This window comes from Scaptodrosophila lebanonensis, unplaced genomic scaffold, assembly GCF_003285725.1.
Source record: "Scaptodrosophila lebanonensis strain 11010-0011.00,11010-0021.00 unplaced genomic scaffold, SlebRS2 tig00000171-arrow-arrow-pilon, whole genome shotgun sequence".
NCBI classification, from domain to species: Eukaryota; Metazoa; Arthropoda; class Insecta; order Diptera; family Drosophilidae; genus Scaptodrosophila; species Scaptodrosophila lebanonensis.
In genome coordinates this window covers 551,983-569,320 of record NW_022060603.1, presented here as the reverse complement: position 1 = coordinate 569,320, position 17,338 = coordinate 551,983, and the positions used below count along the sequence as shown (strand labels likewise).

Here is a 17,338-nt window from a genome sequence, read left to right as displayed (position 1 = left end):
TTATTTTCTTTTTATTGTTTTATTTCATAACGTAAGAAAGTTTAGCTCTACATACACATGTATTCGTATATGAACTTTACTTGGAAGACAAAATGAAACTTGCCGCGCATTTCGAAAACGTATCGCATTACATTCTCATAATTCATATAGTACATACATAGAAAAATTACGCTTAAGTACTTTTAATATTATTTATAATATATCGACTACAATAATTTAAGCTTTTATTGTTCTGTCTGTCTTTTTCATCATTCAGCTGTTCACATTTTTTCCACTTGCAAAATGGGCGCAAACACATCGCGCACCATTAATATTCCAACTTTACATTATTGTATTGTATCATATTTTTGACTTAAGTAACGTAATTTATATGCAAGTCATTGCGTGCCTATATTTAAAAAAACTAACAACTAAAAATGTTTGTAAAAAAAAATTATCATGGAATTTCGTGTAAGTACAGTTACGTTTAATTTAAAGAGCGACGACTGTAGAGAACAAGCACCGTTCTCTGCGCCTACAACGCTTTGTCTACAACTGTATTTCTACAAGGTCCGGAGATCGTGAGCTCGATCTATTGACAAGCATCCCAATCGGATTATAATCTTCGGACTTCGTATAAACGCAGGATATCTATATGTTTCGTCCCATATTGTTTTTTGTTTCTCCTTTTTGTGATTTGTTATGAAAACTGTTCAAAATTGTTCAATATGTTTTGTTTTCTTATTTCGCATTTTTCGTCAAGTTGTTCTAGTAGTTGTAGGGTCCATATTGCGAGCCATGATAATAGGGGCCAGGATAGATCTGTGGCTGTGCGTAGTTGGCGTACGGTGGATAAGGGGGTTGCTTCTGTGAGTACACTGCAAGAAATTGGGGGAATTATTAATATATATATACATATGTATGCTGAATATGAATATGGTTAGAGCCAGCTCAGACTGAATTAAAATATTTCACGAAGTATATCTCTCCAATTGAGAAATTAATCGTTCCGCAATGAGGAATATTTTATGAAATGTTTTCTGTCACAGCCTGAGCTTGAGTGTATCGGAAGTATTTTATTACCAGGCATCAGATATTGCAGATTCAATTGTTCCTCCTTCTCGCGCTCGTTGCGCAGACAGACAGCAGCACCAGACAACAAAATGGCGGCCAAGAGACAGGTCCCAATGCCAGCCCAGGCCACAATATAGGACCAATCATACAAGACCTTGGTATTATCGCGTAGTACCTGCAAAAAGAAAGCAACCGGTTGTAATAACAAGTGAAAGTAAAATTGTTGTCTGCCCTCTACGGTTGACCCGAAACAACAACGACCAGTGACCATTGCGTATACGCACCGTGTTCCACTGCTGGAAATAATCTTCTCCAACGACTTTCTCCTTCTCAAAGAACTCAACTGTGTGCCACAGACCCATGGCACCAGCGGCTAAAAGGCATGTCACCAGCAGCAAAATCGATGTAGCAGTGATGGCGCCCGAAGAGCGTTTCCAGCAACCCGATAGTCCAGTCCAGAAGGCGCAAAAGATCGTCACAAAGCTAATGCACATGATTGAGTTATTACAGTACTTTATATTCTTCACTTGAAGTTACGATTCGCTTACCTAATGATGAATAGGGCAACGCAGGAGCGGGCTAAATGCAGACGCGACTGAGCATCCTCGTTGGAAATTTTGTCATCGTCCACTTGCGGGAAGTAATCAATATTCGAGCAATGCGTCTCGATGGGCGACAAATAGGTGGGTACTTCAATCAAAAATGGTGGGTTAATACATCAGCATCGCTCTCATTGTATCTTTCAACTCACCTGCTGTTGCTGGGGGACGTTCCTTGGGATAGCATATCCTAAAGAGTCCGCGGGTTCTCGTATAATAGTAATACTTCACATTCATGTTGTGCAACAGGGACTCGGCATCCGAATGTTTGGCAGCGAAGGCCTAAAATTAGAATAATATGAAATACGCTTAATTATTATTCATTCATTCATTCATTCAACCATTGTACGCATTCCATAGTTGCAGAATCATAGCTATTGTTATTATTCAATCATTGCCACTTGTTTATTACTTATCGCCCATGTATGACAAATGCCCCGCACACTGAGCCCAAAGAAAACAGGTTCCACATGTAGGCGTCTCTCACAGCGCCGTTTTTATTTTTAACAAGATTATGAAACTGTTATTTTATTTCTTGTTCTTCAAACTTTTATCTACGCTGTCGATCATCATCCGGTCATCTTTAGACTTAATGGAACACGGATGTCAGATTGCAGAGCCAACAATGCTGTACTCATGTATATACATATACTCAGATATATATGTATGTGTGTGTGTGTGTTCATGTTATTTATCAGCTCCGATGGCAGATGAACACGTTCAGCAGTTCTCATGCTTGCAGTACACGTTTTATGCGATTCGGGCAGTTCTCTCGACAAGCCCCAAGTGTATAGGTTCTCAGCTAACAAGAGATAATAGCCATCGCAATGAACAAGGTCGCTGCAAGCGATTCCCTCTTGTGCGTGTGTGTGTGTGTGTGTGTGTGTTTCCAATCAATCTGATAATCTGTGTAATGTGTGGGCTGCGCGCAGATATTGAGAAACAACAACTGGAAGGCAATGAACCTCAAGGCAAGACACTGATATCATAGCCAATCTCTGACTAATCTCAAGTGATCTCACAGCCAAGCTCCACTCCAAGTAAAACTCAAGAAATCTCCATATAATCAACTCGTAAATCTCTTCACCATCGCACCCATGAATTAATGATGAAGATAAGAAATGTGAAGCAACGTATTTTCATAAATGTAGCCGATTAGATAACCCCTTTCTAGTGATAAGTCTTGCTTGTCTTGAGACGCAAATAAACGACGTATTTTAAGAGTAAGGTATTTCCTTTGTTGGTCCCGAATCTGAGCCAATATATTGATATCAACTATCATAGCTTATTAGTTTTATAATTTCGCCTATTTCTACCAACAATTCGACTATCAGGTAACACAGCCAATCTAAGTGGATACGTGTTTCCAGCATTTCAAAATGGATGCACGTCTGCCTCCAAATATAAATACTGATGTATGTATTTCCATTGCTTCTACAATACTTTAGAAACAAGGAATTTGTACATCATCACTTAAGGCTTAGCTAGCTTTCAATGCTAAGAGTTGAAACTGATTAGAAAACTGATAAAGATTTCTGCCAACATCGCCATAACTGGTTATACAAGGTGTTTCCTCCAGCTCTCTAACAAAGCGAACCTAATACATACATAGATCCAGCATTTCAAAATGGCAGCACGTTCCGCACGCTTGCCATATGAGGTTCTACATTTTTATCATACACAAAATGTTAATCATTTATGTGTGTACATAATTCCATTGCTTCTACTATAATCCCCCATGGTGACTTCCAACAACAACAACAACAACAACAACAACAGCAGCAATAGCACGGAAAAAAGAAACAAAAAGAGAAAAGAGTTTTATGTTTGGTGTCTGCATTTTCATGAGGCACGAAAAAAGCACAACAAACGTGTTTTACTTTATGTCCGGTACTTAAATAACAATGAACGACAGAAAGAAAAAATAAAAAATGAAGAGACTCGACAAAATGTTATCGGCAAACGCGTCTGGAACGAGCTAGCCAGCCCCGTGAGGCAGTCAGCCAGCCAGCCAGCCAGCCAGCCAGCCAGCCAGCCAGCCAGTCAGTCAGTCAGTCAGTCAGTCAGTCAGCCTGCCGGTCTGTCAGAAAGTTAACGCAACTCATATCGAAAACTGTTTTTGGTATCGGAACCTGGCTTATGTAAATTGGTTCGTTTGTGGAAAAATGTTTTTCGCTTACGTAAGCGGCGCATTTCACATGCCCCTACACGCGAGTACGTCCATATGTTTGGGTTTAGGGCACCAACTCCATAACACACACACACACACACACACACACACATGCATGTTAGTGTTTTTGGTGGCCAAATGGATGGTCATTGTTTGTGGCTGGGCAGGAAGGCGGGCCAGGTGGAGTGGAGTGGAGCGAAGCGGAGTAGAGCAGAGCGTCTTATGAAATGTTTGCTCTAACTTGGTTTCGTTTCATCATTAGTATAATGGTCACACTAGTAGCCCTTGTCGTGAACTTTCTTATGAAAGTTTTAACAATCAGTGTGTTGAGCCACACGCACAAACTATACTGTCATAGGTCTTGAGCGGCTTAATCCATATGGTTAAAATAAATTGTGCAGCATTGATTGAAAGTGGGTTTGGTGCGGCTTAAAACTATTCAACTATGAAGTGCCCAGTCATGTGCACAAAGCCGCAATGCGCTCCTGATCAGTGATCGACTTAAGAAACGAGCATGCATGGTTAGCGGAAGTTGACACACACACACACACACAAACATACTAATGATCCTACTACATATGTACATACTTATAGACAAATCTATAGTTTGGGGTCAGCTTCGTCTAATGATTGCCAGTGCCTTGGGTTATGCTGGACTGAACAGTTTAACAATGTTCTACATGATTGGAAACTGATTCAGTTTGATTTTGAAATGATAATATTTATTAATTAATAGACTCTTTAGCTCCTCTACCTGTGATCAGTCATCGAAGATGACGATTAGTGTGGATTTGTAATTAATTATCACACAACAAGTGCGATCAGTACGTTTTTCCAAGCACAATCACTGATCACCAGCGATTAAGATTTAGATACGTGTAAATAACTGCTAGAAATGATCATGTGATAGATGATCACGATCACTGATCATCAGTAGATAATCATTATAAAAAGATCTAATCAGCAAACTCTATTTGTTAAGGCCTGACTTCGAACAAAATGCGATCTATGATTAGTTATGTAAAATCACACAAATACATACATAGTGCGATCTCTATAATTTGATCATTTATTTTGATGCTAATTTATACAATTTTTTATAAAAATGTAGGCCGAAAAATGGTCAATCAATTCCATGTTCAGAGTTCAAAATGTCGCACAATTTGCGAGACTTACATTTCAATTGTATTAGTAATCCATTAATCGAATGAGAACTAAACATGAACTAAAAGTTTTAACGAATCTGTTAAGAACTCCTAATTAAACAATGTGTAATATATTTACATTGTATTTATATTTCGATTTCTTTTGTTAATTTGCATGAAAAATTGGTCATCATTTTTATACTCTGTACATGAAATGTACAGAAGTATATTAGGTTTTGCGGGAGCTGAAAAATGTAACAGGCAGAAGGAGGCGTGGCAGACCCCACAAAGTATATATATTCTTGATCAGCATGACGAGACGAGTCGATCTAGCCCTGTCTGTCTGTCTGTCCGTCTGTCAGTCTGTCCGTCCGTATGAACACCTGGATCTCAGAGACTATAAGAGCTAGAGACACCAAATTTTGCACAAAGATGCCTTATGTATGTACACTATATGAGTTTGTTTTATTTTTTTGATTTTCCCCCCACTTCCCCCCTATGGGGGTTTTCCCGATTTTCCATTCGTATAATCACCTATATCTCGGAGACTATAAGACCTAGGAACACCAAATTTTAGTCCAAGATGCCTTGTGTGAATACGCAGAAAATGTATATTTTGAAATTTCCCTCCCTCCCCCCTCTCCTAATATTTTGGAAATACCCCCAGTTGCTTATTATGTGACCGATTTAACAAGAAGTTATAGCCATAAATATATTTGCTGCTGCAGCGCTGCTCAAGCACTGCTCAAGCGCTGCCCGCGGCTGTTGTTGATGTTGCTGTTTGGTTGACTGCGAAAATGCTTACACAGACACGAATAGATGCGCATAGGCATACATACACTCACACAGACGGAATTGCTATGTAAATGTGCAATAATACACCCTTTACGTGAGTTCGAATACCGAGAGAGGTAAAATCGATAAAATTTTGTTTTTTTTAATTTTCTTAATTTTTTTTATTTTCTATAATTATTGTAAACATATGTACAGAGTATTTCAAAATCGGGACACCCGACTTTAGCTTTTTTACTTGTTTTTTTTAATTCTCTTACTTTTTTTAATTTCTATAATTATTGTAAGCATATGTATAGAGTTTTTCAAAGCAAGCAAATAATTAAATATGAAGGAAACAACAATTATTTTCAACAAAATTTACTCACTTTTGTCTAACCTGAAGTGTGATTAAAATGTTCTCAACTAGCTTCTTAACTTGCCGAGATCTTGCCGTTCATACAGACAGATGAGCGGTTGAATGTGCAGACGCATGCTTGAAGATCGACTCGTCGATATATTGCTCATATATATAATAAAATTGTAGAATAAATATCGGTTGAATGTGCAGACACATGCTTAAAGATTGGCTCGTCTTAAAATATGCATCATTTCGATTTGGAAAGTATTGCTCATATATGTAATGAAATTGTAGAATAAATATCAGCGACTATAAACTTTCAATCTTGGTCAAGTTTCCCCAATGGGCAGGCAGTACAATAAATACCACAAAAGCCTCTCAATCGAGTGGGGTCTGGGTCTGGTCTGTTGACTGCTGCGACTGCTGTATGAGAGAATCGACAAATATTTTTATTACAACAATGATAGCAGCAGCGGCAGAAAAGGCTAAACAGGTTTACGGACCTGCCCCACCGCCCGGGCGGATGTCAGTGATTAGCCAATCGGGCAACATGTGTAAGGTGGCGATTAAAACGAACCGCAGTGGCCAGCTGGCTGGCTTGCTGGCTTGTTGGCTTGCTCGGAAACTGGATCTATTCATAGAATATGTGCAGGATGCAGTTGCGGTTGAGTCGCGATCGCAATCGCAGAGTTGCTGAAAGTTGCAAACATGTCTTGTTGTTGTAGCTGTTGAGCTATGCAAGTATTTTGAATATGCGAGCGCAGCAGCCAACGCGCAGCCACGTGCCCCAACGCCAAGGCCGCTTCCAACGCCAAAAACATATACATATCTATTCCACAGACATACATATATGTATTCGTATACTTGTATGTATATTTGCATATATACATATATGTATAAATAGAAGCTTTGTCAAATTGCAGCGCATAACAGCGACAATTTTGGACGCGGCTGCTGGCGTCTGATGTGTTTTTGCTCGGTCTGAAAGGTTTTTTATGAGAACTACAAATTGGACAGATCTCGGAGACTATAAAAGCTGCTGGGAGCGAACCGATCTGTGTGTTTCCCAAACGTGTACTTGAATCATGTTTGGCTTAGTTTCGAAAACAAAAAGGTGAAATATGTATATTCAGATTGCTTCTCAGATATACATACAAGTATACACGTATACTGAGAGTAGTCGAGAGTTCTTAGGCAGCTTCATGTCGCTTAATTTTAACACAACTAACTATCAACTTCCTAAAGTCTAGAAAAATGTAATTTGGCTTTTAAAAAAAAAAGGATTGCCATTGTTATAGTTGCTCAAAAATTGACAAACTAAGCTACTAGAGCTACTGAGCATCGGAAAAGAAACTGTATAGAGCATCCCACAGTTGAGTTGATTGCAGTTGATTTGTTTCTGTGATTATGGCATTTGAAGAGTCTGGTTTTGCCCGCGGCCGATCAATCAATGAATAATTTATTTCAGTTGGAATAATGCACATATATGAAAAAAAATTCAAAGCGTAGCTTAATTTCGCGACAATTCCTCGAGCACACACGTACTACATACATATATTTTAAATGCGACGACTTTGAAAAGGTCGTGGGAGCGCGACATTGAGAAGATGTTGTTGTCGAGACCATTGACAGATATGTACGAGTATGTAGATATATACAGATCAGCAAAAGCTGTCGAGGCGGTCTTAATGCTTGCTGCCCAACAACAAAGGCAAAGCGGCAGCGTAAGCATTTGGCCAAAATGAAACAACAACAACAACACTTTAACACAATCGAAATAATAACAACTGTCGCAATCGCGACACAAACAACACAAACAACACCAACAACCACTCGCGATTGACGAACACGAGAAACACGCGGAAGTTGCACCGCAAAATTTGTGAAAAAATAATAATAGCGAAAAAATAAATAACAAACAGAGAGTCCCAAACTTGACGAAATGTTTTAATTCAAATTAATTGTTTATTAAACAACACGGTTAACTGTTTATCAAAGGCAGGCAGTCTCTTCTCATTTGTTTCTGTTTTGAGTCAGCGAAAGCGTTAAAAATAACGCAAGACCATATAATAAACAAAGTAATTTCAACAACAACTTAATGATATCACAAATATTTATATAAAATGAGCGCTTCGCCAATAATTTGTTCATCTCTTGATTGCTCATCTCGGCTTCGGATATCACGTGGAATTCGTAATGTAAAGTGATTTCATTTATCTAAGTAGCAAATATTTGAAAATCCATTTGGTTTTGTCATCGTTACTCTTCAAATACAAGTACCTCACAGTATTGGACGCCATTTTGTGGGCACTTAATCTCCGATTTCGTTTAAAAAAGAGCTGTGCATTCCACGGTTTTGTAAATACATTTATTTTGATATCTTGATCTGCAAAAAACTAGAAGAATTCCCGAGAAATTTGCTTAAAAAGAAACTGTTTCTTTTCAAGGTTTAGCAAATAGAGTGTTAAAGGTGAATGTAAGCTCAAAAGATATCTCGAATATCCATAAATACCCAGAACCGGATGTGTCTAAAGAGTGAGAACTCAGAATTGCTAAAAGGCTCACAATCTATTATGCGATTAAAAAAACGTAGTGGAGGAATAAACTATAATTTTTTAGCAATCTGCTTCCCTCGTTGAGCTAAGCTTCGTCTTTTTTTACAAATGCTAATTGCAGGAAATTGATAAAGCACGAAGCAAAGTTTATGTAAATTATTGTGGCTTACAGCAACAAAATAGCAAAATGTTAATGAATTCTGAATACAACACCTAAGCAGTAGCATGTGCATAAAATTACAATCCATGTGACAATCAATGTGGCGAGCAATCTCTGGGCAAATGTTCTCTGAATCATAAGCTAGAAGAATTTTAAAAAGAATAGCTAAGGTACAAAGGTACAGGTGAGTTAAAAGTACTACGATAGAATTCTTTTTAGTTTTCAATATTTGTCTCCAACAGTCATTTTATTTTCATAGATGGCATAAAGATGATGGGCCTTAAGTTTTATTTCAAATTTTAAGTAAGGAGTACATTTCTTAGCTGTTTTTGCTCGTTTCCTCTCACTAAAATACCAAAAGAAGCACTCATCTGTTCTAACTCGGTCAACCTTTTTCAAAACGTTTCAATTGATGATACAAGGGTATAGTGATTTTTATTTTTTTTGTCAGAGTTTTATCATGGCTTAAATCACGACAAACATGATTATCGAAGATGCAGTCGAAAAAGTGCGTGAATTTTTTAGAAATCAGCCAATATCTTCGTTAAAATTAATGGGAATGGAATTAAATTTCTCCAAATCAACAACTTAACTACACATTTGGTCTGCAAAAGCTGTACTCTTGCAAGTTGACGGATAACAATAACTTGCTTAGGGATCGAAAAAAAATGAAAACTCCCAGCCAAAATTTAGGAAAAACCATTGTAGAAGTCAAAAGTGACGATTATTTCGATTAGTTTCTGCGATCAGAAGGGAATTAAGCATAGAGAATTCGTTCCAAATATGTAAGTAATGCTGTGGTTTATGTTGCTGTTGTGATTTTATGATGACAATCAAATTTAAACCATCGTCGCCTGATTAAACACCTTTTCTGAAAAGTGTATTTGCCCATGCCAGGAAAGCATTATTAGCAATTCTGAAGTCAGCTAAGGAACTCGTTTGAAATGCTTCCGATCGTGAGAAATGTTCTACTAATTTGAAAGGTGAATATTTTGGCTTTTATAATTCGATGCGAATGCGAAAGCGAAAGCCAAAGGTATTTCGAAAAAATATGCTGTTTTATGTAAACGTGTTCGAACGCACAATTATTGCCAAACTATAAGTAAGACAAATTCTTTTAAAAAGCTATAAAGCTTTAAGCCGTTGCTAATAGTCAATTAAGATTTCAAATACAAGGCAATGGCTGCAATTTCTCGTTATTTAACGAGCCATGAATATACTTTTCTTTGAGTCTCAATCATTAAAATAGCAGTAAGTGGGTTTCTGATTTGAGTTTTCATTTCGCAACCGCAGGTCCTACGGTTCTTGGGTAACTGCTTACTGGGGTTACACATAAACGTGCGCCTGTCTACAAATGGCTCAGTAAATGCAGTTTAGCTCATAAGTGGCTTATGCAAATGGGCTTTGGGTTTCATAACAACAACTGCACCGACTGCTGTGGGTTCGAGTACAGACACGGGGTTGGCTAACAATGCATGTGCCAAGCTGAAATACCAATTGGGTATTTCACATGAAGTCAGCAATAAAAACAATATAATGACTACACAATCGTAACTGCTGACGCGCCAAAAAAAAACAACAAAAAAAACAATAATAATAATAATAATAGCAACAACAACAACAAGAAGCCAAAGGCAGATTGCAAAAAGCGGGCCAAACGTAAAAGAAGAAGAAGAAAAAAAGAAAAGAAAGAAAGCTTCTCAAATGCTTGGTTGGTCTGTCGGTCACACATGGCGAATGAGTAATTTGTTGCTGTTGTTGCCCAAGTCTAATTAATTTTGTAGCTGCATCTCAAATTAACATGTGTTTCTTCTTTATATTCGTTTGACAAATCAAAGCGCTTACTAAGCGTGAAAATACAACATGAAATTCATTCATTAAAATCGCGGAGGGGGCACAGCGGAGAGGGGAAGGAAAGCATAGCATAGGTAGATACAAAAAGTATGTTTTCAGTGTGGAAGGGGGTGGTAGCTGCAACATCGAACAGTAACAACAAACGTCGTCTGTTTTGGTGGCATCGTTGCATCGCACTAACCAAGGCAAGCAAACGAATTAAAACGAAATGAAATGGAAGAAATGGAAGAAAAGAAAAGAAAACATAATGCAATGCTTGGAGGAAGGGTTTTCTCTTTTAAGCGAAACCGCGCCAACAACGGCAACAAGTCGGGCCAAAATGTGCAGCACAAGAGTTTCATCAATTGGCTCGGATTGGGTGTTGCCTCGAGTTGACTTCACAGCCGTGTGCTGCGCTTCATTTTATTTCACCTTGGATCGCTTGGATCGCTCGGCTCGTGTGGATCGCTCGGATCGCTTGGCTTTAACAGCTTTGACACAATCGTAAAGCGGCAACTTAGGGCTGCCCGCCAACATGGCCAACATGGCGAGGGGCCACAGCTTGGGGAACAAGTTAAGGCGCGTACAACATACCAATTTTAAGCGACTCGACCACAACAACATCAAACGCAAAACGAGTGAAAACTCAAAACCAGTTTACAGCTACAAGAAACATAGAGACAGAGAGAAAGAGAGCGCGCCAGAGAATAACCGAGAGAGTGACAAAGAGATATAAAGAGAGAGTGAGGTTCTGGGGCGTAGCTACATACAAGTATAATACACAGCTTAGCCACAAAGATGTTGCTTTTGGCATGCAGACAGGTACAGCAACAAGAATTAAGCAGAATGGCCAGAAGCTAAAGAGCCAACAACAGTGCACAACAGTGGTCTATAAACTCCATTAGTGAGGTTGTTGTTGTTGTTGTTGTCTTTGTTGCATCTTCCAAAGAACAAAGACGTGCAACTATTCTAAGAAATGAAACTGCCATAATTAAACAGTTCCTGAGACTCAAGCTTTATTTTCGCTATCTTTGAGACAATTATTAAGTGAATTGCAGAAATATATATACTTGTTTGCTCTGTTATGGTAGCTCACAATTCATTGATTAATGTTGAGGATGGTGAACGGAGTTTGTTTTATTTGATATTCAAATAGGGCCCGAAATGGGGGAAATGGAAATGTTCGATTTCAGCATTTTTTTGATAATATAAGCTGCAGGCCGTGTACAAAAAATTGAAAAATATGAACATACATGAAAAATATTTTTTAACAATTAAAACAAATCATTTTTTTAATATTAAAAAAAATTGAATATTAAAAAAAAACATATTTTTCAAAAAACTAACAATGAGAACCTAATTGCTAGAGATTAATAGCTATAAAATTGTATTGGATTTCAGAAATAGACACAAATAGAAATATTTTTTAACAATTAAAACAAATCATTTTTTTAATATTAAAAAAAATTGAATATTAAAAAAAACATATTTTTCAAAAAACTAACAATGAGAACCTAATTGCTAGAGATTAATAGCTATAAAATTGTATTGGATTTCAGAAATAGACTTGGAAATCTCTTGAATATTCAAAAACCTAAAGCATACAGTGTGGCTACATTTTAAACGAAAGCAGTAATATCCTGTATTATCCGCATTGCACAAATCGTTTACATATAGCATTGATTTTGCAAAAAAACCATATCAGCATATCAGTAAAAGACTAGAACAATTTTGGTATTTATCTTCATGTAGATCGTTCTTATGGCTGCTTCTGTTACTTACATTTGTAGGTTCGACTTTCTAGAAGTCCTCTTTAAAGAGGAGATTAATATTTATAAGCTTAATGGCATCGCAAACGGTTCGCTTTGAAATATAAGTTAGAAAAATAATCTGATCGAAACACAATTAAAAAGCGATATAACAAGATAAAAATAATCCGATGTGCTGGGATCAAGGAAAATGTTTTCAAAAAATTTATTAAATACATTGCTTTCCATAGCACACCTTGTATTAATGACCGAAGTACTTCTCAAATAACTTTCTTTTTCAAATTCGCCCAATGTTAAGAGCATGAGTTTTCAGAGGCGAAGGTAACTTTCAAAGACTTTGAAGCTTTCCACAGCGGCTTCCCTTATCGGGCTATTATTGCACCCTGCTTGTGCAGCATTGAACATTTATAAATTTTCTATTTAAATGAAATCAGTGTCCATTAGTATTAAGTACAAACACAAACCATGCCACACACATAAAAGATACCCTAGGTGTGTGATTTTAAACAGACCCTCACAGCAATTGCCGCCCTTATGATTCATGGAACCAGAGCTAATCGGAAGTCTGTCGGTTTCTCAAAACGTTAATTAGTGAACCACAGCAAATGGATTTCAAATTGCCCGCCCGGCCTTAACATTATCCTCTTGAAGCGAATGGAAACAATTGATTTGAAACGTTGGCTTCTTTCCTGCTTCTTGAACGGCCGGCGTAACAAATCAACGAAACATAAATAATTCCCTTAATTATATGGCACTCAGTTCTAACGACTTTATAAATGCTCCAACAGCATGCCGATATCGTTGCTCCTTCAAAGCTAGGCTTATTTCTGTTCTTAATTTACTCAAAGGCCCCACTGTGTCCACTGATTTGATGCGATGGATTAAATATTCCTGATTCAACGAAAATAAAAACTATGTTCAGATGCTCTAGATAGTATGTTTTAAAAGTGAAAACTGTCATATTCCAACATATTTCAAAATTCTTTTTAACATTTTCTTTGAAAAGTTTTTCTTGAAAAGTTTTTTTTATTTCCAAAATTTTAGAGTTGGAATTGTGCGAACAATAAGAACAGAGATTAATACAAGTTTTAGACCTCATAGTATTGAGTATTATTTATTAAAAGATTTGTTGCCCCTATAGAGCACTTAGAACTATTATTGATTGATTAAATTATTAATTAATTGTAACTTGTAAGCCCATCAGTGGTACATGAAAGGTTATCGATAACTTATGTTATTCCCAAACATAATCAGCAATTATTTACGATCTTGACACAGTCTCGAGGCTATTGTCAACATTTTTTGTTTAGTTTTCTACGCCTGCGGTTTTCATACAACTTTCGGGCTGATGATGCGCCCCATTGGACGACTTGAAGGTACAAAGCCGAAGTCTTTCAACACTGTCGGGGTAACCTTTTGTGAGCTGAGCGAGCGCCAAGTGAAAATAAAATAAATTAAAAATCAAAGCGCCAAAGTCAAAAACGTGCAAATATTTCAGCACGAAGCGCTCGCGCTGTGCCCCGCGCTTGCCCCGCGGATTAGAGCCGAGAGCGACAACTCGGCCTCCCCCCCCCCCCCGCCCCTCCCCTCTACAAGTTGTTTGGTATGCGAAGTATGTGCACACATACACACACATACATATGTACATGTACATACACACTTGTTTTGGGCGCTCTCTGCATTCAACTTTGGCTCTTGACTGGGCCCGACTTCAGACCTGAATTGACGCTCTCAGTGGCGATCGCGATAATTGGCATTCCATTCCAGTATTGCCAAGCGCCCCCACCCTCTTCTCTGGGCCCTTGCCCCACAGCTGCACCTACTAGCGTCTAAGTTTAAGCATTTGTAGTAGTAGTAGTAGTAGTTGTTGTTGTTGTGCTTGTATTACTTGCAAAATGAGAAAGAAATTATGATACTTGGCTGTAGACTGCCGCCACGCTGCAGACGCCGCTGTTGATGCCGCTGTTAACGCCGACGCCGTTGCCGTTTTTTTTTTGTTGTTTTCGTTTGGCTTGGCTAAGCGCTCGCATAGAAAGTTTTAACGTTAACGGCCTCCGCTCCCCTCCCCACCCCTTTCCTTCCGCACCTTCCACCACCGTCTTCTCCTCAGTGCACCTAGCCATGTGGCTGTAACTGACGGCCGTTATTGTTGTTGCTGTTTGCTTTCGACCTTTCTTCTTTACTCATGCCTCACACGCTGCTCATGCCCTTATTTTCTTCTTTGGCTAAACACGCGCGACTGTTACCGCTGCTTCTCTGCTTCTGCTTCAGTTTGTGCGCTTCTGTTGTTGCTGTTGTTGTTGATCTGAGACTCCACAGTGGAGCCCAAAATGCCTCTCACAAGTATTTACTTATTCCCGAAGACAGGAAATGAAAAGGAAAGGCAAAAATCTCCTTGCCCCGACCAGTACTTGTTGGTTTGTTAGTTGATTTCAAAAAAAGATAAGTCCTGAAGAACTTACTCTATACTACTTAGAAACCAACTTTTACCGTTTGGGATGTACGTTGCTATTGCTTCCAAGTATTCCAATTTTCCATAAAAAAATCCGTTATTTGTCCGTTATTTGTTTCTCATTTTGTTCGATTTTCGAATCCCGCAAACTCCTTTACGTATTCTAATTTTTCCACAAAAAAATTCCGAATTTACATACAAATTTCGAAGTTTACAATTTTCAAAAACCGCTCACCTACGTTCAAAAAAAAGTCCTCATTGCAACTTCCTAGCTCTAGGCGCTTGGGCTGCGAGTCAGTCAGTCAAGAAGAAAAAGCTGTTCTATATGCCTAGATTATTTAATTAGTCCAATCTAATCAAGTTGATCGCACTATTAATACCAATATCTTATAGTATTCGTTAATCAAATATAGGTAGTTGGTTGGCATCTTCTTTTTGAGATGTTTTTTAGAACATACTATAGTGTCGCACATATCGGATCAGTCGGAATTCGTTTTAAAAAGTATTAGTTTTATTATTTACTATAACATAGAAGAAGCCTATAGTCTGTTCAAGGGTAATACTAAATAAGGGAGAAAAAATTGCTTGTTGGAAAATATAGAAAGAAAGAACGTACAATGAATGGCCAACAGTACCGAATGCATTAAAATGCTATTGCATATCCGAACCCATCGAACCCATTATACAATTATACGCAGGTTTTCTCGGGTACACAATAGATGCCCAAAACGATACATAAATATAGATAATCAATTGGACTTGTAGGCCAAATGTTGGCCATGTCTAATTATTTCAAAGCGCAGTTTAGATCTCTGATCCTAAGTTCTTATGCTTCGTTCTAAATGTTGTGCTCTCAGTAGACAGATTAAAGAATTTCAGAAACCAGAACATCATTATCGGCCAAGCCCACAAAGTAATGCGACAAACAATTGGCCGAAGATCCCCCATTTACGCATAATGTTGGTGGAGGCTTAAGTCTATTTGATCCGTTGCTGCTGCTTGTTGGGGACAACAGCAACATGTACAACAGCATGCAACAAAAATGCATACAGGTTGCAAATGCAAGCATCTGTGTGTGTTTGTGTGTATCTACATATCCACTTTTGTGTGTGTGTGTACACATGTGTGTTTGTAGATTCAGTCTTCGTCTGCGTTTGCGTTGGTGGTTTTGTTGTCGTTGTATTTGTTGTTGTTGTTGTCAATGTCGAGTTGTCGATTGTCGGTCGTTAGTCGGGGCAGTGCCAGCATCAGCATTAGGGGCAGGGGCAGGTGGCATTTTGTTTACACTAACCTGTATCTGATTGCGTCTGACATCATAATGCAGCCAATTGTCTGTGGAGAACGCTATCGCCAGCAGAGCTGTGGCGATAATCGCGCAGATTGTCGCTATTGATAGCGTTACGGCCGAGCAGGGCATTTTTCTTATTTGCTATTTAACTTTGCTGCCTCTTCTCCTTGTTCTTCTCTTTGAAATTCTTCTTCTGGTTCTATGTTCTCTGTTCCTGCCCTCGTGCGGATTTCAAAAAATTGGCCGTTATGTTAGCTTCTTGCTGTTTACTTCTTTTTTTCTTTTTGAAGACGCAAACGGTTGTTTTTTTATGTTGTTGTTCTTGTTTCTGCCTGTTTTGTTTTCTGTCACTGTTACGATTTTCCGAGTAACAAAAAAAAATACTCTAGCAGCGAAAAAAAACTGTTAACACACGCACACACACGCTCAATTATTTGAGTTGTTGCCACTTTTTCACAGCTATGTACGTGTGGATGTATGTATGTAGTTGCTGCTTCTTCTGCTTCTTCTCGATGTTGCTTCTCTGTATACAGAGATATATACATACACCAACCAGTTTGCGGCAACGACACAGAAAAAAAGGCTTCGAAAAAATAATAATTTAGCAACAACAACAACGCGAGGCTAAATAGCGCAGGTAACACACACACACACGCACACGCGCTCTCAACTTCGGCTTTCAGGTATGTATGTATGTGGTGGGAACGACAAGCGACGCTCTGTAACTGCGCTCAAGACGTTCGTCGATAGACTGAAAACAGAAACAGCACAAAGCCAAGTCGAATGCGCACAAATGGCTCAAGATGTTGCTGCTGCTGCAGCGACGTCGACGTCGGCGGCGATACCGATGTCGGCGCAGACGCAACGATAGCAACAACACAAAAGCAGGCAAAATACAGTAAAGCTGGTGAGGGTGGATGTGAAGCTGATCGCTGCACATCGAACCATATACATACTTATATACATATGTATGTATATTCCTTGAGTTTTGAATCAATCACGTTTTAACATACAGTATACGGTGTTCAGCAAATGTCCGAAATGACTAAATTCCGGATTACCGAGCAGAGAAAAATGTAAAAAGAAAAAGTCAATAACATTCCTGAGTACAAATAGAATTGTTTTTATTGATTACAATAAAAGACACAATAAAAGAAAGCCGTAGGTCGAACTACCCAATAT

At 38.4% G+C, this 17,338-nt stretch overlaps 1 protein-coding gene across 1 annotated transcript; it reads right to left on the bottom strand.

Moving 5' to 3' along the window:
• Positions 1 to 177: 177 nt before the first annotated feature.
• Positions 178 to 16,890, bottom strand: LOC115629934. Its single transcript, XM_030526540.1, has 6 exons — positions 16,160 to 16,890; positions 1,805 to 1,934; positions 1,602 to 1,743; positions 1,338 to 1,536; positions 1,063 to 1,228; positions 178 to 857 (listed from the first exon to the last, which is right to left on the bottom strand). Exons 1-6 carry the CDS (start codon positions 16,283 to 16,285, stop codon positions 748 to 750), a joined length of 873 nt encoding a protein of 290 aa, XP_030382400.1. The 5' UTR covers positions 16,286 to 16,890; the 3' UTR covers positions 178 to 747.
• Positions 16,891 to 17,338: the final 448 nt, after the last annotated feature.